Source organism: Grampus griseus (assembly GCF_964374135.1).
Source record: "Grampus griseus genome assembly, chromosome: 8".
NCBI classification, from domain to species: domain Eukaryota; kingdom Metazoa; phylum Chordata; class Mammalia; order Artiodactyla; family Delphinidae; genus Grampus; species Grampus griseus.
In genome coordinates this window covers 19,601,158-19,626,832 of record NC_139002.1, presented here as the reverse complement: position 1 = coordinate 19,626,832, position 25,675 = coordinate 19,601,158, and the positions used below count along the sequence as shown (strand labels likewise).

The window sequence follows — 25,675 nt, the reverse complement described above, 5'->3', positions numbered from 1 at the left end:
TTAAAACACAATTAAGCCCTCAACTTGGAGGATATGTTAATAGGCAGTAGTTTTAATAGTCTACTTGGAGTTACTGTATGAATTTGAATATAAAGGAAATGTAATTCTTTCAAAAGTTATCCATAATTCTGATTTATTTATTGTTTGTTTGTTTATCTAGCCTGGCCTTTTTCTCTATTAGTGAAATAAGTTATATTTGTGCAGTGTTATCTTTTCTCTTCGATGGATTTCAGAGTATAGTGGTTTCAGAGGATAATTGTTTTAAATTGGGAAAATTCAATTTTCTCTAATGTTTTTACATTAAACTCAGCTTTCGAATGCTTGTGCTTTCTTGCATTTCCCAGAACATTTGGGAAATGAGCTCATCTCAACTCATCTTATTCCCAAGCCCCAGCCCACTCCCCAGCCCCCAGTGAGTCACCCACCACGTTTCCTTACTTGAGTTAATGCTAACACAACCCTCCTAGGTATTAAGAATCTCAGAGTCATTTGGACTCCTAATTTCTTCTTTGGATTCTTCCCATCTCTACTTGCCCTCTGTTCGCTTCCACTTCCTGTAAAGCCTTCCTTCAGCATCTCTCTTGAAGCTGCCTTTTCTCCTCCATTCCCCCCCCTCCACCCCCGAGAGGACGTTCAGGATTGTATTACGTCACATCTGGGGCAATGCCAGGGTTTCCAGGTTGGTTTTCCCACCTTCAGGTTTTCTCCATCTTCAATTTTGCCTAGATTAACCTTCCTTTAATACAAATGAGCATTTCATTCCTCTGACTAAACACTGTCTGTGGGTCTCCAACAGGCAGGGGATAAAATTCAAGCCAGAGTTGTAACCGGGCAATCAGGATGCTCTCTGCCTGGGTCCAGCACTGTCTCCCACTGCTTTGAGGCACAGACACACAGACCCTGACGCTCTGCTCTCTTCCCCACCCTCTCTCCACACATTCTTGCTTCTTTGCTTTCATTCACGTGCCTTTCTACACTCGGAATGACTCCGTGTCCACCCAAAGTTCCACGTACTGAAAATCTCACAACCCAGCCCCAAAGACAGCCCCAAAACTGTCTCCTCATAAAGACTCAGCCAGAGGAGAGCTCTTCCTCTGCTCAGGCCTCCTGCACCACCACCCTCCACACTCTCCCCATATGGGATGTTCTTATTACTGTCACTTTGGTGTCGTCATATGCCTGCTCCATTGTAAGCTGCTGGGGGGGTTCAGCTCGTTAACTCATACAACACCTAGAATAGGGCCTTATGATTAATAAGTTGATAACCTTTGTTGAATGGTGCCTTTATAATTCAAACCTGGAAAGCTAAAAAAATGTCAAACTCATGGAAGTGTTCTGTCTTTTCAGCAAAACCCAAAATCACCTACGTAGAGAACCAGACTGCCATGGAACTAGAGGAACAGGTCACACTTACCTGTGAAGCCTCAGGAGACCCCATTCCCTCAATCACCTGGAGAACATCCACCCGAAACATCAGCAGCGAAGAAAAGGTATAATGTCGCCCAAGAGTTTCAGGGCCATGGAACGCAGACTCTACGTGGATTGAGTCTGCCCCATGCCCAGTCCTCTTTGGTGAACCAGAAAATGGGATGTGGTCACTGGAGGCTGCAGCCAGGTCCTATGGCCCCCCTCCTCCAGCCTGCCCTGGCTGTGGCCTTCTCAGCATCCCCTTGAGATGGAAGGGGCACAATTCCTTGCATGGATTTGCAGGGGTGTGATGCTAGTGGGTATGGTTAGGTTAGACGTTGCAAGGAGGAAGGGGATAGTGATTTTCAAACCAAGGTTATGGAGCTGGGAGGAACAAGGGAAGTGAAGGTTCCAGTGCACTGGGTTATATTAGCATCATCTCAGGAGCACCCAGGGAAACGTGTCCCGGAACTAATAGGGATCATGATGAGCCTATTAATTCTTCTCCTTGTGATTTGTATGTTCATGCTCTACATGCACTATATGCACAAAAGCTTGGTTGCCTTTGTGTCTGCCTGTATTCTCGGCCACACTTGCATATCATTTTGTTCTAAAGGCAAAAATAATTAGCAGTTTCTACGTGATGATGATTACACCAGGTTCTACAATATATTCTCTGAGAGATGAAGAACATTATAGCAACCTTCCTGGCAAATTTAAATGACTGGGAAGATTTAGCTTTCAAGCACATGGATTTATAGGCCGCTGGAAAGCTGTCTTTATTATTAACAGTCTGTAAAAATTGAGGTAACCCCACATCAGGCAGCCTTTTGCTATTGAGTGGGCCAAAAGACAGGGGCAGGCAGAAGCTTGGTTTTAAAGCAACCTAAACCAATCTCATCTCATATATCCTGTAGTAATGGCTTCGTTTTAGTTGGCCAGAGCTTTGTCACCTATTCAAGGAGTAATGGCCTTAGCCTTAAAGAACATTTATAATGGATTGCCGATTGACTAGAATGTCACAAAAGATAGATCTTCACTCTTCTGCCTGCCTAAAGGAAATCCCTAGAGAGGGTAGACTTAAAGCTAAAAAGGGATAGCGTGAAATTTCAGAGCCAAATTTGGGATTTGCATTTGAAGAACTGATTTCTCTCCTACTAATAGAAAACAAAACTAAATCAAGAGGAACAGAAATTGCTGTTCCAAAAAAACCCATTAATTTTTGCAAGTTTTACCTCCAGAGTTCAATTCAACTTAACAAAAACTCAACCGAGGAACTGCTAAGTATTTTTGAAACTTGCATATGCTGTTTGATATTGTGAAAATCAACTGAATTAAGTAATGTAGAGTTTACTTGGATACTTTATCAACATTGGAATTAAACCGTCAGCTCAGATTTTAGCTCCCATCGTGTGTGTTACGTGGATTGAATGTACATTTCAAGGTTTAAACCATAGGGCCGCCACTTGGCAGATTTTTCTACATCAGGCTTGAGAGTAGATTTGTCCAGAATGACCCAGTGTATATCTTTGATCTAGAGGGAAGGACAGAAATAACATCTACCCCAGATGAATGATGGTTTTAAATTCTATATCTTTCCTAGGAGTAGCTCAATGGTCAAGCTAGACCAGAAGAGTTATTAAGATTTGTGCCTACCTCAGGTCCTTTAATAGGTGGGCACTTCTGGCTTGTATCTGTGAATTCATTTTTATAGAATAAGAACAAAAAACCAGGCATTAATACACACTCATACTTCCTAAATATTAAAACCAAAGGTGTCTAACAGAGACCATCTCAAGCCAAGTAGGCTTTGCATAGTTCAATTATCAGTGTAGATCATTAGTCTCAATCTGAGATAATTATTGAAGCCCAGCCACATAGGTTGTGTTGCGCTTTCTTTTACTGTGGACCGCCTTCAAGTGACATTACTGCAACATGAATGAATCAGTGTTAGAACAAGCCTTGCAGATTGGCCAGTGATGTGACCCCAGATCAGCATATTTGCCTAAATGAAACGCTGTATAGAAAAATTGCTATTTCTACTCATTACATATTGACATCAAGGAGGCATGATAGTCATTTTATACTGGGGGGTGGCTAAAAATTAAGGAAACAGAGGTGGCCTATTCGTGAGCCAGGTGGTCTCCAGATAGTAAATTTCACTTTTACTTTGACAGCTGCTCCTCGTTTTCTCCTCCAGCTGAATTTGCATTATACATATTGATAATTAGGTATCAAGATTATTAGAGTCACAGAATTATAGGAGGGCAAGAAAACAGTTTTCTTTTGAAAGTCAAGACTACGCGCTGAGCAGTAAGAATAGCCAATTGTTTCTCCTGAGAAAGGAAAGAAGCTTCCTGAGAAAGTAGATCACATAACCTGCCAGAATCGTAGAAGGTTGGAGGGAAGGGTCCTTTGGAGGTTATCTAGTCTCACTGCCAAAAAGTCACTCCGCCCCTGCTTGAAGGGTGACAATGTCAGTTCTTTGCAGTCAGGTGGCCAACACTGATGGTCGAGAGGCCCTGATTCGTTGCCCCTGCCACTTCTCAGCCTTCCAGCCCCTACAACTCAGTCCTTTGTGTGAGAGCCATTAACTAGCTCTCCAGTTTTCCTTTAGTCAGCCTTCTGCCCTGTAACACATCCAGTTATTTTCACTGCTGCTCTTATCTTGCGGTTTCCACACCCTTCACCTTTCTAGTCGTCCTGTACTAGAGAGCTTCACTTCCCTAGTGTCCCCTATAACGTTGTGGTGCCCAGTATAGCTAATGCAGACTTCCTGGCTCATTGCTCCCTTGATCTGGACACTGAAATGCTGTCAACACCACGTTAACCCTTTAGCAGTTTCCTCGTTCTGTTGTCTCCTGTTGGACTGCATTTAAGCCGCATATCCCCTGTCCTGTCCTGTCCTTATGCAATCTATTGCTTAACCAATAATGTAGAATTTTATATTTATTTCTATTAAAAATTGTTTTGTTTGTTGCAACCCAGTATTTCTCAGTGGGGGTCACAAATGACAGTTTGGGAAGACTCTTTCTTCACTGGGACTGTCCTGTGCATTGCAAGATATTTAACATCCCTAGTCCCTTCCCTTTAAATGTTAGTAACCAACTCTAATCATTGTCATTACCAAAAGCGTCACATACAGGAACACTCCTTGGCTTGAGAACGACTATTTTAGTCCATCTTTCTGACCAGTCAGGACTGGCTTTCATCAGAACTGTCCTTAGAGTTCTTTGGGTCCAGGGCCTTTCAATCAATGTAGGTGCCCCCTGTTTTATCTATGTTTGTTCAAAGTAATGGGGCATAGCAGTCGATGGTGACCCCAGTTCTAAGCATAAGACCCAAGGGCAGGCAATTCAGCCTTCCCCATGCAACTGCCATCTAGCATCTCTATTAGCTGTTGCTTCCAACCTGGTATGAACACTTGTTTGAAATATCTTTGTCCAAGTCACTGATAAAAATGTTGACTGGAACATGGTCAAATACAGAGCCCTTAGAATGCCACCAGCGCTTCCCTGGGGTGAGTGGCCCAGAAGGTGGAGCACATAATGCCTTGGTGCTCTCTTCTGATTCTGATGACTTTCATGGAAGGCTCAATGCTCCCTTTAATAAAGTTACTGACAGCAGAAGCTGATTAAAGCAGCTTGGTCTTTTGCTTCACTGCTTAGTTGAATCTAGTGTTAATCCTTTTTAGGAGGAGAGGGGAGAAAAGGCTTTCACTCGTAGGCTTGTGGTGACTTTCTAATGGAATACGGGCATTCTTCATGTAAAAAAGAAGGGAAGAAAAGCAAAAACCAGTACACTGAGCCCAAAAGTCACACTCTGTCTTTGACAATGTCTCTAGGTTTAGTCTAGTCACTCATTTAAGATTGATTATAATCAATCCGTTCGGCTTCAGCTAGTTGAGTTGGTTTCACTCAACAAATGATAATAGCTAGGCTAAGTTTGGGTCACTAAGATCATTAGAGGAGATCATCTGTCTGAAGGTTAATCCATTTCTTAGTGGTCACTAGTCTGTTGACAAAAACAATTTGAATATCGTAATGGGTCAGTTTGATCGATGTGTATGGAGGTCATCGTGGTAACTGAAGTTTGTGCATCCACATCATTTTATTACCCATCCTATCGAGGCTCGTGTTTTAAATTGCCACAGTGAGTGGTGCCAAATTCCAGGTACCATTTACATATTGAGTGAGAGCCCTGGATGGTAATTTATATACTCTCTCCCTGGCAGAACAAGTCCAGTGGGTGCTCATTTGAACATACCAGTGCCTTTGAAGAGACTGGGAAAGAAAGGCTTGTGAAGCCTTAATGTCTAAGGAGAAGGAGAGGAGCAAAGAGTTGAGGTCAGAAGAGATAGAAATAAGTGAAAGACATTTCATGAACCTTGTATTCTGAGTAAACAGAGTATCCTACAAAACAGAGAAACCTTTTGAAATTCTGAATTCCCTAGAAACCGAAGTTTCTTTTCACCAGAGAGAATTCCTCATTCAGTGTAAAACAGGTGCTCACTCTTAAACGTTGGGAAAGGTGCCTGCATTGAGCAGTTTGGAGTCTAGTTTATCCAGGATGTGGGCAGAAGTATAACAGGGAATACTTAGGATAAGTGTCTATCACTTCACTTCACTTTAATTGTATACATACTCCTACAGACTTGTGTGTAAGATCATAAAACATGCAAATATTAAAAGAAACTGGAACTAAAAGTTTTGGGAGCACTGCTAATCATATACTAGTTTAGGTTTTAAGTATGTATATTTGCATATCAGGTTGTCTTAAAGTGGGCTACATGCCTTCATCAAATGATCAGGGTCGAGATATATCCTATTATCCTACCAGGCACACAGGTCAGGCTACTATAAGCATTGTGTTACTAGCACCTACTTATTCTAAAAGCCACAAAACCACAGTAAGTTAGGAGAGACACAGGAAGAATTGTATCTGAAAAACAAACAACTCCATATGATAGGGCCCCTGAAAGTTGTCTTGATTCATGTAGCCCTGGCATGTGACGGACAAGCTTTTAAGTGATGTGGAAACGGCAACCACATTTGCCATGTTGGCCCGCTGTTACCTTGGTCTATGTGTGCTCCTCTGTTCTCACTTTCTTCTTCATGCCAACATCATGTGACATAATTCAACACCTCCATCCTCATGTCTCACAAAAGCTCCTTGCATTTAGTGGACTCTTACTGAATGTTTGCTAACTCGTTTGCATTCCCGGGATTGCATTACTGTGTCTCTGGCGTCGTTTCTATCCTTCTTCCATCTGAACATGAGGGACAATCAGGTAGTCATGCCATCTAATAAAAAGAATAATGCATGTATGATAGTTTTGACTCCCAGCGTGAAATCAGAAAAACTGTAAGCATAGTAGATTCCCCAGTGCTGGATAAATAAAAATCTTGATGTGGGTAGGAAAATACCTAAACCCCCTTTGTGAATGCCATCTTTGATGAAGACGGTGAACGCTTAATCCTGCATGTCATCTGGGCGTCCCTCTGCCTTTAAGAACCAACTGGAACGTACCATAGCACTCAGAGTTCAGTATCCTCAAAGCTTCCTGTCTTAAGGGCATACTTCTCATTCCTAATGTACGCTTCTGCTCCTTTCTTTGTTCCTTTTTTTAAAATAAAAATTTGATTTTTAATAGAATGCATGCAAAGAGTTACAAAATGCATGAGCACAAAATAGTATATTGGTGATGAGCTGTCCAATAAAATCCAAAGGAGGAAACCTACTCTAGAAGTATCTCTAGATTGTGTGGTTAGAACTAGTAGTATCACCTAATATTACGAGGAATGTTCAAGATGTTTTGGAACAGGAGCAGTCTAATATATCTGCTGGTATCCATATGTACGTCTTCCAAAGATTAGGAAAGGCTTTACCTTTGAATTCTACATCGTAATGTGCATAAGTGGGGGAAGAAAGCGGAACATAAGCTAAATCCTAAATTAAATCGGGTAGTAAACACACCGTTGTAAGTGGGCCTTGGAAAAAGTTCTGAATTAAAAAGAAGCTGCATGTGCACGGAATGCAGTGTGATACATCAGTTCTCTAAAGCAACATGTTGTAAAATTTTACTGCTTTCTTGTTGTGTTTTATATCTTGTTCTCTACAGGCTTCGTGGACTCGACCAGAGAAGCAAGAGGTATAGCTTACCTGACCACTAGCCAGTCTGTAGTTTTGAAAGCATTACAGTTCAACTCACCATTGCAGTTTAATCACCAGACATGCTAAAACTAATCAGTAATTTAGTCAGATTAACGAATAGGTCAATAGTGGTAGACATTACTTAGCAATAGTGTCACTTTAGGATGAGCAAACAAGCTGTGTTGGGAGTGGATGAACAAATCCTTATTATTTCCTAAAACTGGATCTTATTCTCTTGCTGGTGCTGATAAAATCACATCCAGGTAATTATACTTAGAGAAATAAATGGCCCCAACTCCCAGGCCAGGCATTTTGAAATGATACAAGTTTTTTGACTCTTACCTGGTTGATGTGGCTTTGGATCATAAAGTCACAGAGTTAATGATCTAAAAACCCACTCAAGCCCTTACCTTTCCAGCTCAACTCATCTTGTTGCTCACTTATCTTATCCTGACTGGTCTTTTGGTAAATTACCACATCACATCTCATCTCGGAGCAATGCAAATGACATCTCTCATTGGTTTTCCCAAATTGCTAAACATATCTATGTTACTGTTATAGAGCATTAAGTTTATGAGATTAGAATGATTTGTCACAAATGGTTCTTTTTTTTTTTTTTTTTAAGTCGGTAGCATATTTAGCCTTTGAAATTTCTCTGACTGCTTGCTCCAGTTTGGGTAATGTGGGACTTAGTTTGAAAACTGAAGCTAAATATAAATCTTTAGACTGGAATCACTACATCCGCAAGACCCTACTGATGATCATCCTATCATTCTTGACCAGATTTGTGTGATTAAGCGACAGATAGTGAAATAAAAAACAGTATGTTTTAGATGAAGTTCAGGAATCTCATCTATAAATACTTTTTTTTAAAAAGTAGCCTTTTCTCCAGATGGAACTTTGATATTGTATAATACGATAAATGCTGAATATGGCAATCCTGTAGACTGTATTTTAATTGGGTAAACCCATTCTCCGGTCTTTCGGAAATGATAATTATTCAGAACACATAACTCACGTGTTCCGGTCATAGCTATAAATATTTAATGCCGTTTAATATTTAAAAGTTGACTGCCTGTCCCCAGGCACTGTTGCTAGTTTCTGCACCCTGCCGTCGTCAGATCTAATTCATTATAAGCTCTCTTTGTATCGTTCCTTCCTCCACGTCGTAGGGACTGTAGTTAGGTGCATACCCTCGCTAAAACACTTGCCTCCTGTAAACACTCCCCCGGAGTGCTGTCACAGACTGGGTGTTTTTATTGCCCAAAAGTCATGCTCTCGTTGGGATTGGGGAAGGGAGAAAAGAAGGGTTAACTCTCAGCCACTCCTGAGCCACTACCCCTCTCGTTCTGCTTGGCCTTGTGCATCTTCCCCGTCACTCAGATTTAGACGGGGCTAGAAGAGGAGCTGAGATTTATCAGGGAGCATTAAGGAGATGTTGAGAGAATTGTTATTATTAGTGGAAGTAATTGGTTTACTCCCAGGAAAACAGACACCTCACTCCATTTTGCAGACGTGTCCTTATCTTAAGTTATCTCGCTCTGGACGTAATTGACTTTCAAGTGAGTTCTGCCCCCTGGGGCTCAGAAGTTCCGTTCCCTCCTATTTGTCTCAGTCAGGGATGAAGACCATGAGTCCAGATGAGCTCAGAAGAAGGCTTGGGTCATGGCTGATTTCATTCTGTAAGTTCTGGAAAGCCTTAGGACTCTTCCCTGCAAGAAGAGAGACAAAAATGTTTTGATGAGAAGAGCAATTATAATCGCCCTTCGTACGTTTTTGCAAAACCGGGCCTTCTTGCCACAGTGATCTTTTCATTCGTGCCCAGAGTTTATCTGCTTCCTCCTCGAGTCTGGACCATCAGCATGACGTGTGGTCTGGGTGGCTTGGAGGTGGCACTCCCTGACTTTGTTCTGGTGCCAGAGTAAATCATTTCAGAGGGAGATAGTCCAATCACACTGGAGTCTGTCTGCATCCCCTCGGAGGGAGAACTGGGCGTCTGGCAAATAATTCCATCATCAATCCTGTTTTGAGCCACCGCAAAATAAAATTCTCTATGGAAGCCTGCCTACTGCTCTGCTGACATCATTAAATGAGAAAATTTTCCAGAGAGAAATTTAGACAAGGAGACCAGAGAGGAGGGGGGGGGGGAAGTAAGGCTGTCAGTGCAACCATTGCCTGAGCTTCTCTTTGACCATTTTCTAGATTATTCTGAGTATAAACTGCTCATGCCCCCCTTTGTGGTTACTTGTTAATGTCCTTCTCTTACCTACAGGACTTTCTTTGCATCTTTTGCTGTTGTATCCTTCCTTATGGAAATGTTCTCTTGACTTTTGAAATATTCTGATCAGTTTTCCGTGTTTGTGGTGGCAGCCGCAGGACAAATCCTGGGTGTGTGACAAAAAATTACAGTTCAGTCGCTGGCCGGCATCACTGTTGGCTGAAGCTGTGATCTCGCTGAGATAAGCAGGAAGGCCGGGGTGAACCATGAATCCCCTCTGCCTTCATTCTGCTGTCTTGGGAGTATAGGAATGACAAGCAGGTCAGGTCAGCCCTCAGAGATACTTGCAGCGTTGACCTCACACTCCTGAGGCCACGAGTTTAGGGGATGCTTCAAGCTTTTGTTTGGCACATGACTGTAGACTTCGGAGACAAGTGCTCCACGGCTGCCTGTGTCAGCTCCCGTTCATCCCCTGGGGTGCAGCTTCTCAGCCCATCAGCTTCCCAGCTTCCCAGGCCTCGTGGAGGCCGAGAGCCAAGGCATCTGGGCATCCCTGCAGAGAGGGGTGGCCCTCGCTGCAGTAGGTAGTGATGGTTTTGCTCGGCTCTTCTGCCTCTTTGCTGGCAGCTGTGTTCCGGCTTCTGGATATGAATGTGATGGGACTTAAATTACTGAAACAGATTAGCTCTACCAGTGATGGGACTTTTTGTGGTAGATCTGAGGCTTCTGTCAAGGCCAATGGTGTCTTGCTTTTGAGCCTCCCAAACTGGCTGCCATACGATATTTCAATGCTGGGTTTTGGGCTTCCAAACCAGCAGCTAAAAAGAACCTGGAGGCAGGTGTTCTTTAGTTCTTTCAAGACGCAGCCTCATGGGATGACGGGCGATATGCAGAGCACCCACCTGTCTATCTCTATGGAATATCGCTCACTGGACTTAGAGAGTGTGGCCCAGCCTACGAGGAGCTAGACTCCTTCTCCAGATTGCCAGCTTTCTTGAGGGTCTGAACCCAGACCACACGCCTAGACTCTTCCTAGGCCAGCAACCAGTTTACTTAAGAGTGTCAAGGGGGGAAACCCCTTGGAAATATTTCAGTGCCCATTGCCCAGGGCTCATATGCTTATTCCCTGTTTGACCAACTCTTGTAATTCCAGAGACGCAGGAAGACAATTCTAGTGTCAAGGGCTAGACTATGGTGACTATAGTGTCCAGCATCCCAAATCTGCCTGGGATTCCCTGTGTCACTGTTCTGGGAGAGGACTCCCTCTCTCTTCCGCTCACTTCCAGCTCAACAGCTCCTGAGCTCCAGATTGTTGGACTTTGTTCGATGAAATTATTTTACTTTTAAGCATCCAGGAAAGTAAGGCATGGGCAGAAATATGGATTTCTTGTATAATTTCTTTTATTCAGATTCCCCATCATGTGTGCATGCACCAAGGAGCAGGCAGGTGGGCAGGGGGCTAGAAGGAAAGGACGGGAGTGCAGGTTTCCCCGAATCTCACGAGGCAGGACTGTTGCAGCTGCAACGCCTGCTGGCCAGACTTTGGCTTCCGTTTTAGATGTGCCAACCAAATCGTCTTGGGGGCCTGGGTTGTCCTTCTCAAGCCAATCTTGGCACATAGCCTAGGCTGCTTGGGTAAACTGAGTCCCGTTTTCTGTCTGGGATGCACCCAAGTTCCCATAGTGCTCTCCGGAGCCTCCTCGTGAGTCGGTACCTAAAGCGAGACTCAGACATTGGCCCAGAGAGCAGAGGGCTGTGAGGCTGGTCGCAGACAGTGATGGCCCGGTCTCCTGGCCCTGCCCAGCCCCGGGCCTGACGCTGTCCCTCCCCTCCTGGCAGACCCTGGACGGGCACATGGTGGTGCGCAGCCATGCCCGCGTGTCGTCCCTGACCCTGAAGAGCATCCAGTACACAGACGCTGGGGAGTATATCTGCACCGCCAGCAACACCATCGGCCAGGACTCCCAGTCCGTGTACCTCGAAGTGCAATGTGAGGAAAACGGTGGGAAGACAGGGGGCAGGGAGGGCCGTGCAGCTGCCAGGACCCGGCCCATGGTGGTTGACCCCTGGCCATTTCAGAGCTGTGTCCCCAAGGCACCCCTTCACTCCATCCCCCGGCTTCTTACCAGTCTGCGTGTCTCCCTGTGCAGCTCATGGGAGGGGACCCCGATCTCTGCTGTCCCCCGGCACCAGCTCGGCCTCAAGGCGTGACCAGCTTCCCGGTGCCAAGAGACGGAGTGGGGGGAGGGGTCACGATCGTGGCAGTCTTCCTGAGAGCTGTCGTCCTTCTTTGCAGATGCCCCCAAGCTTCAGGGCCCTGTGGCTGTGTACACTTGGGAGGGCAACCAGGTGAACATCACCTGCGAGGTGTTTGCCTACCCCGGTGCCACAATCTCGTGGTTCCGAGACGGCCAGCTGCTGCCAAGCTCCAACTACAGCAATATCAAGATCTACAACACCCCGTCCGCCAGCTACCTGGAGGTGAGACGTGGGGACGGCGGGCAGGGTGGAGGAGGCGCCGTTTGAGGATGGGCAGGCTGCTGGACACAGCTAAAATCTTCTCGCTTGCTTCTCTAGCACGTCCTGAGCGGGGGAGCCACTGGCTGAGGAAGAAAGTGAGCCTCAGCCCTCGTTTTCTCCCCGGAGCTAGACGGGGGCCTGGGAGGCAGAGTGTGCCTCTCCCATGATCCCCTTTTCTGTTCTCTCTGGGTTCAGGCTCGGCTGCAGCTTTACTGATTCTATTCTCTACTAATTTTAGTTCAATAAATAAGGATCTGAGGTGGGGGCCCATCCGTGGGACACTCGTAACTCAAGAGCTCCTTCTTTCTAAAGGTGACCCCGGACTCTGAAAATGATTTTGGAAACTATAACTGTACCGCAGTGAACCGCATCGGACAGGAGTCTTTGGAATTCATCCTTGTCCAAGCAGGTGAGTACCCCTTATGGCTGCACACCCTCACCCTTGCCGGCCCTTTTCATGACCTCCTGTGATGACAGGAGCATGGGAAGAAGAGGGGGTGAGAGTCAGGAGGCTGGGAGCTCTGCGGGCTTTGAGGATCTGGACATGGGACACGTTGGGAAAGAATTGCATGGTGAGGTGGACCAGGGGGAGACAGGATATAGACGACAAGATTCCCAAGAGTTGAAAGAAATGAGAGAGATGTGTTTCATGATTGGGAGTTACGTCCTGGGCCAAATCAGGCTCACCTGAGTCTCCACATGTGTCCTTTCCACAGACACCCCATCATCACCGTCCATCGACCAGGTGGAGCCATATTCCAGCACAGCACAGGTGCAGTTTGATGAGCCAGAGGCCACGGGCGGGGTGCCCATCCTCAGATACAAGGCTGAGTGGAGAGCAATAGACGAGGAGGTGTGGCACTCCAAGTGGTATGATGCCAAAGAAGGTAAGTTGGAGAGTGCCGGTTTACTTTAGAATGATGGCTCTGGGCTCACGCTCACCCCTTGCGTTCACCAGATGCTGGCACCCTGACTGCCCATTTGAGAGAGGCCAGATGCCAACACCTGCCGTCCTGTTGATGTTCCTATGCTGCAACGCCATCACCGGCCCCCCAGGCTTAGGGTGTGGTCACATCTTATGTGGAGTTATTGGCCTCTGCCCCCTGGTACTTCAGAACCTGGTTCTCGTGACCCTGCCGGGACAGATGAGGCCAGCGTAGCCACATGCCAAGCGGAAGCCCTGCTCAGGTGCTGAGCACAGCCAGAGGAGTCCAGTCCACCCCTGCTCTGCATATTTGAGTTCCATGTACTTCAGGTTCTCTGCTGCCACCCATCCAGTCCTGCTTGGGTCTGTTCTTCAGGGACTGCCCTGTAATTAACCAAATGATCAGAGCCAACAAGACAGGTCTGCTCTTACGTCAATCCTATGATATATTTCCAAACCACAGATTTGAAAAATAACCCTTGGGTGACTGCAGTTTGAAGTCTCTGAGCTCGGATCATGTTTCCCTGAGGACTGAATATATTTATGTCTGACTCTCCCTTTGGGGTTTAATTGGAATAACTCAGTGAAGTAGGTTTTGTTTCTGTAGACATTTTTAATCCTGGAAATAAGGGTAGAATTGGGAATGGGCTAGGACACGGTGTCATAGCAATTCAGAGACATCTTCTAACCCAGGTTTACTGAGCATTCGTCCTGCCAGGAAGCTCCTGTCACTCCTTCAGCTTTGGGGAGGGCTTGGAGGACTTTCTGGGTAATCAGGATTAGAGCTAGAAGAAAATGATCCTTGACCTCCCTGACTCCCCCCTGAAACCTCGTACCAAATCTGTGGCTTTTTTTTTTTCTAGTTAACTTTTTTATTGTGGTAAAATATATTTAACATAAAATGTATTATTTTAACCATTTTTAAGTGTACAGTTCGGTGGCATTAAATACATTGACGTTGTTGTGCAACCATCACCACTGTCCATCTCCAGAACTTTTTCATCATCCTAAACTCAATACCCATTAAACAATAACTCCCCATTCCCTCCTTCCCCCAGCCCCTGGCAACTACCATTCTACTTTCTATATAGTTGACTAGTAATAGTCTCTGTATAGTTGACCCTTCTAGGTACTTCATATAAGTGGAATAATACAACATGTGTCCTTTTATGTCTGGCTTATTTCACTTAGCATAATGTCCTCAAGGTCCATCCATGTAGTGTGTGTCAGAATGTCATTCCTTTTTAAAGCTAGATAATATTCCATGGTATGTATCGACCACATTCTGTTTATCCATTCATCTGTCAGCAGACACTTGGGTTGTTTCCACATTTTGGCTGTTGTGAACAATGCTGCTGTGAACGTGAGTGTACAAATACCTATTCCAGTCCCTGCTTTCAGTTCTTTTGCACATATACCCACAAGTGGAATTGCTGGATCAAATGATAATGCTATGTTTCATTTTGGGGAGACCTGCCCTGCTGTTTTCCATAGCAGCTACACCACTTCACCAACAGCCTTTTCCTCCTTTGTGACCCTTTCCATATTTTCATGACAGCCAGCGTGGAGGGCATCGTCACCATCGTGGGCCTAAAGCCTGAGACAATGTATGCGGTCCGGCTGGCGGCCCTCAACGGCAAGGGTCTGGGTGAGATCAGCGCAGCCTCCGAGTTCAAGACGCAGCCAGTCCGTAAGTAAAGCCAGCTGCCCAGCCTCTTCCCCTGGGGGGCAGGGGGGGCCGTGAGTGGGCCCATCCACTGTTCAGATGACAGCTTTTTGTCTTTCAGACCCCTCTGTTCACGGTGGTCCCATCTCCTAGTTCTCTCACCCTCGGTGATGGCTGATACCCAGTCCCTTTGTCCTCACTTTCTTTTTTTTTTTTTTTTTTTTTGCGGTACGCGGGCCTCTCACTGTTGTGGCCTCTCCCGTTGCGGAGCACAGGCTCCGGACGCGCAGGCTCAGAGGCCATGGCTCACGGGCCCAGCCGCTCCGCGGCATGTGAGATCCTCCCGGACCGGGGCACGAACCCGCGTCCCCTGCATCGGCAGGCGGACTCTCAACCACTGCACCACCAGGGAAGCCCCTGTCCTCACTTTCTTGAAGGACTTGGTGACACCATCGTAGCAGCTGGTCCAGTTTGGTAGAATAACAGCCAGGGAGGAAAACCACTAACACGTGTTCTTAAAGACAATAGGAAGGATCACGGCTGCGTGGTAGGGAGGGATTTGGGTAGATTTGCTTTTTGTCACCAGGGCCCTAAGCACCCGGTGACCTGAAGGAAGACAGTAAAGTCAGTGACAGTTGACATAATTAGTTGTGGGATTTTTGATGCAGCAGAGATACTCAGTTACAGGAAAACGGAGCCTGCTGTAGAGTGTATGAGCAGCAGCAAAACCCCAACAAGGCCAATGGGAAAAACATGGCCTCTGACGTTCCTGCCTCTCCTCCCTCCCCACACCCAGAGCACAGTCGGGGTCTCCCTGGTCAAGGCCTCTTTCAGGAGTCGCTTCTTCCTGATCCCATTCAGGGTTGCAGCTCTGTCTCCATCACTCCCTGTTTCTTTAAACCAGGCATGCCGTACTTTTCCCTCCCTTCCCGCACATAGCCAGGCTCTGGGTGAGCCCTGGTTTAGTCCTATCCCTCCACAGACTGGAGTTCCTGCCCTGGGAGAATGGTGAGTCCATCCGGGTGAAGAAGGTGCTGTAGCACAGACTCCCCCAGTGGTCACAGAGCTCCCTGGGCCCTCTCTGACTCCTGGGATTAAAAAGCACGCGGGGGAATCCTTTGCTTTCTTCTCTCTGAAGCCGGGGGCCTGGGAAGTGATCCCCTTACCTCTTCCCAGAAGTAGAAAACCTGTCTCATCTTCCTCGTACAGGAATTGCTTCTTTCTGGATTTGAAGTAATTTGATAATTTGAGTTTCCAGCTCCGTGTGTTCTGCGGATCCTATTCATTTCTTTTACATCTTATTTTTTTTTCTTGGGTCTGTCTCTTGTCTTTTCTTTTCGTCTGTGTTCCATCCATGGGATATGCAGATAGCCCTCTTCCACGTAAGTGCCTCTTCATACCTCATTACCTGTTTCTATAGCGTTAACATCTGCTAGTTCTAGTTTTTAATTTAGTTCTGGTCCCTTTTGTCCCCTAGAGGCTGAAGTAGATGATATCGTCCGGGCCCTAACCACACTGACCTTAGTCTAGTTGTGCTCTTGTTAATGTCCGTAGGTTACTCCAAGAGGCTAACACTCGTCCTGTTTTAGAGCATGCAATTTTTGTGTCTTTTGAAATTGTGTTTATTTATTAATTTCTGTGTGTGACGATTACCCTGTGGCAACATTTTGCTGAGCCAAGCGTGGCGGAGGTGTGCAGAGGGTCTCTGAATAACAGGCTATAGCCCCGTCTCACCTTTAGCCGGGTTGCCAGAAAAGTGACCACAGCCTCGCCAGGCCTCTGTTCAAAATCCCTTCATGGGCACAAGAACCCGGAAGGATGTTCACATTTGCTTTTAGGAGGTGAAAGAACTGAGCTCACTGCCTCTCCCTTTTCTGTCTGGCAGGATGGTAGCTGGAAGGTTCTAGGGAGAATGGGTAGGGGAACCTCGTGCAGCAGCAGCTGTGGTTGTAAAGTGCAGCATGAACTTGGGTTCAAATCACGGGTACATGCATCCTGCAGGGGAGTTAAACCCCCAGTTCTGGTCAACTCTGTTCTCTAGCAGTAGGTTACTTGCAACGTGGATTTCCATGTTTGGGAAAACTGACCAGCTACTTAGTAGCTCTACTTCCAAGAATGCAGAAAGAGGGTGATTCTCCCCAGGAAGGACACCCTAATTGTGTAAGCTATAAATAGTGGATCTGGGAGCAGGGGTAACAGGAAGCACACCTGCTGCTCCGGGAACAGAACTGTGGTCTGGTCTCAGCCTGCATAGATGCCCCCCAAACTTTGCATCCACTGAGGCTCAGCTTCTCCCAGGCTGAGCTCAGAATGGTGGAGGGAAGTCTTAAGCTGCACACTCTTTTCATAAAAAGCTCCTGGCTCCTGAAAGGCACTCAGGGAAGCTTATCTTTTGGAAATTTATTCAGAAATACTGCAGCAACAGCAGAAACTAAGTAGCTCAGTGTAGGCGTTCTGAGATTTCGAGCAAGTGCTAAATCTACTCTCTCAGCAGAGTTGGTTCCTGAATGGACCGGTTCTGGAAGGATTCGGAATCGTGTGTTGGGTGGAGCTGACGGCTAGGGCTGGCAACTCAGCTCTGCCCTGATTGCATTCAGAAGGCACGAGGACACCTTCCTCCTGGATCTTTACCTGGTCTTCGGGTGTCCTCTCCTCTAGATTTACCAGTGAACGAAGGCCGGCTTAGTTATATGACAGAGAGGAAGGCTAGGGTCAGGCCTCCTTCTGAGTGTCTAACCAGTAACGGGGTTTTGAGTACTGAATCGGAGGAACTGGGTCTTGAAATTCAAAGGTCATAAGCGATTTTCATTCACTGCCCGCCCAGCCTTTGTTAGGGTGAGAATTTTTTTTTTTTTAAAAAGCCAACATTTAATTTTTTTTAGAAAAGGAGACCTCTAGATTTTATTGTTTGTTGTCTGCCAGTATGAAGATGGATAATTAACCAAGATTCCAAGAAGTCCTTTGGAAAATGGTGGGGTCAGTTCTCTATTCCAAGTCAATCGTGAGTGATACAGCAGCAGGCATTGCTAGTGTCATGAAAGGTCAGTTTTCTCAATCACCTAATAAAGGTATGGCTTAAAGAATTAAAAAGCAAACTTCTTTTAGATAAAGAGAATGTGGCACAGTTTTAGAGTTGAATGTGCCTTTTGCAATGGCTTGAGCGGAGTAAGAGAATATTATGCTCTCACTAGAGTTGGTTCTTATGGACTTTCCTTGCACCCTCATAGCCTTCCTAGAGTTGCTGAAGTGAGGATGTTTGCCCAAGGGGTATCCTGTCATGCCTAGAGCCATCCTGAGAAAAGGTTACCCTTGGAAGGAAGATGCCAACGTTTGCCACTGCCAGAACAAACCCCAGTTATTGCTGCTAGAAAATGAGGATAAGTTTTAGGAAGGACCTTCTCTGAGTTCTCACTCCCATTCCTTGAAAGACACAAAGGCTGTCTGAACTTGAACAAGATCGGCCATCAGTTTAGCTGTGGGCTTACACCGAGCCCAGGAACCAGGGGTGTTGGTTTCTGAAGCTGGCTTATCTTGGCCACGGACAGTGCATTCCCCTGCTGTGATGTCGGGGTGCAGGTGCACAGCCTGCTCCTGTAGCACTGGAGATAGGCGCTGGGTACACCCCACCTCCAAGGAGGAGACAGTATAGGGTCAGCAGGGGCTGGCACCCGGGACAGAGTCAATGCTGCCGGCCCCTCCGGGTTGGGAGGTGTAGGGGAGAGCCATTCCTCAGCACCTGAAGTTTGTTGAAATGTCTCAATATTAGTGTTGCTCTCAAGGTTCCTTAATAGACTACTCCACATTTGGGGGCATGAATATGTCAAAACAGGGATGAGCAGGTGAAACTAGCCAATATCTCAAGGACACCTGCTTCGGAGCGGCCCTATTTGAAAGCCGGGCTTACCTGTTGGGAGGTCCCTTTGTTTCTGTGAAGGCAGAAGAAGCTGTGGCTCTAATGGGACAAATGGAATTCCAAGCCGGGCTTACCTGTTGGGAGGTCCCTTTGTTTCTGTGAAGGCAGAGGAAGCTGTGGCTCTAATGGGACAAATGGAATTCCAACCTGGGAAAAAGTCCCTGTTTCACGTATTTTTAGGCCAGGTGTCTGCGTGCTGTCAAGAAACTCTTAGGTGGAAAGTTCACAACCTCTGTTTGCCCTGAGTGGAGCTGCTTCCCTCTCAGAGCTGCTAAAGCCCTAAAGAAATGATGTGACAATTTATTATGACTCTTTCCTCCACGAATGAACCACACACCTTCAGAATCTCATTGCCTGAATGTTACCTCTTCATTTGCTTCCATACCATGAAGCAACACAGGCAATTTCTTTCCGGGTATAAAGGTTATAAGTGAGTCTCTACTTTTTAACAGAGGCATCTTGAGACTCTTTTGCTTTCACAGTTTGCCCCCTAGATGGCACATGGCAAGTAGAAGTTAAAGCATTGTAATATATTGTGGTTAAAGCACATAAAACCCTATCCCTTTGCCAGAATGATATGGACAATCACGCGAACGATTCAAGCCAATAAATACATAAATAAAAAGGAAAAAAAGGAGAGAGAGATACGCTTTTACCAGAATTAACCAGGCTATCATGTCATGATGAGTTAGTAGCCTGTCTTGCTCTGATTCCAGTGACATTGTACTCGATGGTTTAATGAGGTACCCTCATCTGGAAGGTACGAGAAAGACAGAACCATGAGTGTCAACGCAATGTTGGAGATGCAGTGATGTTTTTCCAAATGTTCGTGCAGCTCTCAAAGGGGACTATGTGTTGTGATTGCTGACGGAACAACTTCTGAATGTTTGCCAATGAAAAACTAAAGATCCCTTCGGTGTCCAAAACGTCTCAGATGCACCATTTTAAAGGTTCTCCTTGCAGAAAGTTGGTTAGCATTAACTTCGTTAGTCCCGGCCCCTCGAACATTCCGTTTCTCGCGAGGGCAAGAATGACACTCGATGTTAATTTGCTTTGCCCCCTGTGCACACTGCAGCAGCCAGAGCATCACATTTCATAGCGTTTGGAGGGCAGCAGTGGCTGTCATACCATCCAGATGCCGAACCATCCCTACCTCGCCCAGTCGCAAACATTAAGGAGGATAGTTGTTTCTGTTTCTTTGGGACCCTGAAATCAGAGAGTGAGGCACACAGGTTGCGCTATAAATACACGCCACCCACGTAGGTATATGCCTGTGTGTACACATGAAGAGGTAGGTAATGGCAAAACCAAAGTGCTTTTCCCCTCTTCTGCTGGTTCACCTTAAGCTGGGGTCCAAGTTCCCTTCCCTCCTGACACCTGAGCCGATGGAGACAGCTGGTCCTGCGGAACCGGCTCTTTGTTTTCAGGCAGGGTTGGAGGCCTCTGCAGCTGTTCCTGGCCCAGTCCCTTACCTGAACGGCAGGGCCTGGCAGGCGCACAGGCTCAGGGTTTGAAGTCAGAGAGGCCCTGCTCTCTGCTGGGCCGCCGGCCACCTGTTCTCACGCATGGGGTTCTCCTTCCCACTTCTAACTCGCTTCAGCGTCTCTTACTGACACGCCCGGGTTGCCTCTTCCATTCTTCCCTTCAGTATCTGTGCGCCGCGATGATCTTTTTTCCCCTTTTTTTTCACCTTCATTTTTCTTTCCTCAGCGGCTCCTGCTAGCTCCTCCACCCCTGTTCCATTGTCTCATCCGGATAGTGAGTACCAATTTCTTCATCCATCTCTCTGCAGGTTGCTTGCTCTCTGCCGGCCACAGTGGGCCTGCCTCACGTTACCTCCCTTACCAGGTGTTAATTCCACTCTGTGGGTGGAGAGCAGCACGGGGTTTTAGAGAAGCAGATGAGAAGTAGGCACAGGTCCGCTCAGATGCACGGTGGACAGCTCTCCCCGCAAGAGGAGGCGAGTGGGAAGCGTGGCTCTGGACAGAAAATCCCGCAGACAGGCTCCCTGAGGCTGTGGCAGCCCCAGCCCTGTCCTCGGGATTCATAGCAGGCTGATTGTTTGGAGAAGCCAAAGGGATTTCCCAAGAAAAATGTCTGTTCTGCAGGGTCATCAGAAATGTGTGGGTCCCTGTGTTTTCACCCTTCATTTGAATCGGCATAGTTGGATTCAGACATTGAAATTAGATAGCGAGGTCTATAGCTTTTGCTTTCTCCATAAATGCATATATTTCTCGTAAATGCTTGTGGGAAAAGAAGCAGTGTCTGCTTGCGGATGTGCCCGACCGTAGGCCCTTAGGCACGTTATTGAACCCTTTACCAGGGAGCCTTGTTTTTTCTCCTCTATAAAACACGAGAAGTAATCGTATCCCCACCCCCGGCAAATAACAACAAACCTGGCGTTTATCAAGCTGTTTGCCCACCTAGGAGCAGTGCCAGTAAGCCGGCCGTGGTGTCGCCTGGTCGGTCTCAGGCTTTGTCACCCTGCCTGAGCCTCACTCGTTTACCACCTTATTTTATTTGGCTGCCATGCCCTTTTGTTCCCCTGAGTCCCCAGGCGTAGGGAGAGCTCCGGGCCTCCCACTGTCCGGAGTTATGAACCCAGCACTCCAAAGGGAAAGAGCAGAGTGAGACAGCTGCTGAGCGAGACCCGGGTGTCACGCCAGCATGTGCGCAGAGCAGCAGGCAGTGCAGCCAGTGGGGCTGCCCGGCTGACCCTCACCCCTCGGTGCCGCAGAAGCCCTGCACCTTGGGTGGAGCCTCGGGAGTGATTCAAGCCCCAGGCTCAGAGCCCTTTGCGGCATCTACTTGACTTGGAAACAAGCCCGCCTACCCCACGCACTGCTTTCCAGGCAGTGGACTGTAGCAGCAGGAATTCAGGTTTGGGGACCAGGGTCAAATACCAGCTCCACTACTTCTGTATGTAACTCCATGACCTTGAATGAGTCCCCCCACCTCTCCGAACCTCACACTTCTTATCTCCCAAAGGAAGGATAGATTCTACCTACTCTATAGGTATTTATGATAATTAAAGATTACGTATGAAAAACACAAAACACAGTGCCCAGCACGTAGTAGCTGGAATTCATAGTAAGGATAAATGAGAGTTATGTTACTTCTTGCTGCGTGAGAATAATTTGTCAGCAAAATCACTGATAATCTCTTTAAAATACCTACATTCATATTGATAAATCAGGGAAGAAGGAAATGAGAGAATACCTGCTTCACCATCTCTTTTTTCTTTATAATAATGCCTTAATATATATACACGCACATAGATATGTATTTATAAATTTAATTTATCTCCGTTCCCTCTTTCACCTTTCTGTGCCCTTTCCATCCTTCATGTTTCCATAGCAACCTGGCCTCTTCCTGCCCTTACCACCACCAAACCATCTAGTGAGTACAGAGCTTAGCTGCCCAGGGCCAGACTGCCACTTGTGGCAGAGCCGACTCCTGGGTCACAGTGCTGTCCCTGGTTCCCCCCCCGAGTGCTGAAAGCAACAGTTGTGCGTGCACGGAGGCTCCTTGCCTGGTGTGGGTCCCTAAGCATGCTGTCTGCCTGGCCAAGAGAGCAGACCCAGTGTCACCGAAAGAACTGGGGTGATTCTTGAAGAAAACTCTGTGCACAAGGAGACTTTTCCAAATTTACCCCCAAGTTAAAAAACCAGAAAATGATTAGAGAAATGCCGAGGAGACAAAACGAGAGCATCTCGTCCCAGCTTTCATTGTCTCTCCCCCTCTGACACACACACACACACACACAGAGAGAGAGAGAGAGAGAGAGAGAGAGAGAGAGAGAGAGAGGCTAAAATAGAATAGCTAAAAGACTGAGAACAAGGAGGGAAGGAATAGAAGCTGGCTGCCCGGGGAAAGGGAGAGGGTGAGGAAGGAGGGAGCCTCTGCTCCCTGACAGCGCGCCCTCCTTTGCCTCCTGCAGAGTGTGGCAGTGTGTGCCCCCAGCACGTGGGGAAGGAGAGGGGCTTCTAGCCTCCCTCGTGTTAGAAAAATTATGGCCTCAAAATGCATAACCAGGCTCCGTCAAGTTTGTGTGCTGAAAGTCTAGATGAAAGTTCTGGAATTCATCTCCTGATGGCCAAACGGTACCATCCTTCCCATCACAGAAAGCGCCACACGTCATCACAATCTGTAACACGTTCCAAGCTAGTCTCTATAACGCTCTAATGATGTAGGCTTGTGCGTTAGGCCTTAAACTCCCTGACAAGTCGTCTGGAACGTGTGTGTGTGTGTCCACAGCTGTGTGCGAGGTTTAGATTTTATAATACTTCTGAGTGCACAGGAAGAATGACGTGCATCCCGTCAAGGGTAGTCAGAGCAGAAGGCAGAAAGCAAGGATGCAAAGTACAGCTCCCACTCCACTCCCTGGGCCAGGGTTTCTGATACAGAATTGAACAGAGAAGAAAAGAGTTTCTGCGTTTTGCACGGAGTGGTTCTCTTTTCTACTGCAGAACATAGCTGACAGTCTGCTTTCTTGGTGTTCTCTCCGTGTGCTGCTGCAGTGAATTTTAATTCCTGATGCTTTTGAGGTTACATTTTGTGAGCAGAGCAGAGCAGGCGACAATGAGCTGTGCTCACATGGGTTTAATTCAGGTGATGGGTTTCTCTGCATTTGGAAAAGGAATGAAATTAACAGCACCCTTTCATCTGCTAACAGCGATGCTCTAGTCCTTTGCAGCTTGACTGCAGTGTGTGCCGTGCAGAGCATAGCGGGAAAAGGCTACACAATGCATTTGCACAGCTTGGGTCATATTTAAGGTGTCTCACTGTAGGTTGGTCTTCTCTGGAAGGAAAACAATCTTGGATCCAGATTTTTCCTTCAGGAGGAATTAGGTGTCTCTCCCCTGACATAGGTTTAACTTTTAAACATCAGGCATTTCTTCCCACAGGTAAAATGATTAGCAGTGACATCCAAAGAGAAGAAAGTTTGAGTCTTCTTTGTTTTGAACCGCTTGACTACTGACCCAAATTGTAGGTCCCAGTGGATACCGGGATAAAGGAAAGACAGTCACGATTGGGCAGCAGCCTGTATTTAGCATGAACATATTTCTCAACTGTAAGGCAGAATGGAGCACGAGTGAACTGCAGTGAAACTAACAGCAGAGTAGCTGGAAGCATCCAAAAATCCATCAATCATCAGTCAGTCAGTAGGGTTGAATGTAAATAATGTCTTTTATTTTTGCTTCTGTGTGTGTGTATTGATTCATTTATAATTATGAATGAATGAAGGTAGCCTAAGTAAAATCGAAGGAGAAACTGCTCAGTTGTCTATAATCCCTGCAGGCACCCTTGGTTGGAATGTGCCAGACGCTGTGCAGTGTCGGACAGTGAGAAACAAACACTCTTATCAGCTCACGGTGGCAAGGGACTGTGTCACGTGGTTGAAGCATTTCTCTCGAATCATTTTTAAACATTGATGTGCTTTGGGCAGAAAGGTATCTTCACCTTCCTTTTTTGTCCTCCTTCTCTCTTAACGCCAACTGGTAATAGCCAAAATGCCCCTTGGCCTGTGAAAGTTAAGGTGGGAAACCCAAAAGGCCTTTTGTTGAAGCAGAATCACTCAACAAATCAGATGTAAATATAACATAGGACAAAAAGGACAAAAAGGAGCATAGGCAAATCCAAACAAGAAAGCTGTTTTTTTCATTGTAAAAATCAAACTCGTGTCTTATCCATTCACCACAAGTCTAAAATGCCCGAACATGTGTTTAAGGTCAAATTCTTAGCTCATTGAGCCAGGGGTTCAGTTTCTGCTGCTTAGTGTTGACAGTTATGGTCTCAACCTCCGGAAGGAAACCTATTCCCTTTCTGCACTGGCCTCTTTTTTTTATTATTATTTTGTTAGAATCTTTATTATACTACTTCATGGTTCTTTACTTAACTGTTTTTTTCATTGAAGTATAGTTGCTGTATAATATTATATAAGTTACAGGTATACGATATAGTGATTCACAACTTTTAAAGGTTATACTTCATTTATAGTTATTATAAAATATTGGCTATATTCCCTGTGTTGTATAATCTATCCTTGTAGCTTATTTTAAACCAAATAGTTTGTACCTCTTCCCCACTGGTACCCATTGTGCTAAGTGAAATAAGTCAGACAGAGAAAGATAAATACTGTATGATGTCACTTATCTGTGGAGTCTAAAAAATACAACAAACTAGTGAATCTAACAAAACAGAAGCAGACTCACAGGCGTAGAGAACAAAATACTGGCCTCTTCTTTTATATGTGTCTTGATTGGTGTTATCTCGTGGTGGCCCCTAGGATAACATGGGTGGACGAATACGGCAGTGAGATGAGATCCCTGGCCACCTTCTCTACCTGCATCCTCCAACCCTCGCTCATCCCACACCTGCCTCCTCATTGCGCCAAACGAAACATGAAATGACTTCTTAATGTAATGCAATATTTTGTTCTTCCAGGGCACACGGTCTGCGCCTTAAAAATCATGGGACTCTTCCTTCATGACCATGCTCTGTTTGATTGCCCTTGTTTTCCAAGGATGCCGAGACATTTCTGGAATCTGTGAAGAATAATTTGCCTTGTGTTTCTCCTTCAACAGTCTCCTGGATTGACTTTGGCATCTGGGTCCTGACAGAGACACCTCCCCATTTCAAAACAAGTTTCCATGCTCCTCCTTGATGTGGTATTAATATGCAGTGTTGCAGCTGTAGCTAATGCTTACTGGTGTTGTTAACCAAATGCTCTTTATGATTTGTTAGTCTTCTATCTCCGGGCAGTTTTACTGCCCTTCCAATGTTTCCTATATATGCTGCTAATTTAATTTAATTTCTCCTTTTATTTAGTCTGTGATTTTGTTGTTGATTTTTCTCCCTGCCCATTGTTTA

The 25,675-nt window shown here is 46.1% G+C and overlaps 1 protein-coding gene across 15 annotated transcripts in view; it reads left to right on the top strand.

The window, feature by feature from the left end:
- Positions 1-25,675, top strand: part of NCAM1 (neural cell adhesion molecule 1) — a 315,556-nt gene that overhangs the window by 262,576 nt on the left and 27,305 nt on the right. For 6 of the 15 annotated variants that reach the window (XM_082659893.1, XM_082659898.1, XM_082659905.1 and 3 more), the window contains 6 exons: positions 1,348-1,490; positions 11,618-11,768; positions 12,075-12,259; positions 12,611-12,707; positions 13,015-13,185; positions 14,782-14,913. In XM_082659893.1, the coding sequence (XP_082516019.1) occupies positions 1,348-1,490; positions 11,618-11,768; positions 12,075-12,259; positions 12,611-12,707; positions 13,015-13,185; positions 14,782-14,913 (879 nt within the window). Of the gene's footprint in view, positions 1-1,347; positions 1,491-7,528; positions 7,559-11,617; positions 11,769-12,074; positions 12,260-12,610; positions 12,708-13,014; positions 13,186-14,781; positions 14,914-16,256; positions 16,272-20,512; positions 20,561-22,159; positions 22,202-25,675 lie in introns of all 15 variants that reach the window. The other 9 variants (XM_082659896.1, XM_082659902.1, XM_082659901.1 and 6 more) reach the window with 5 other exon arrangements.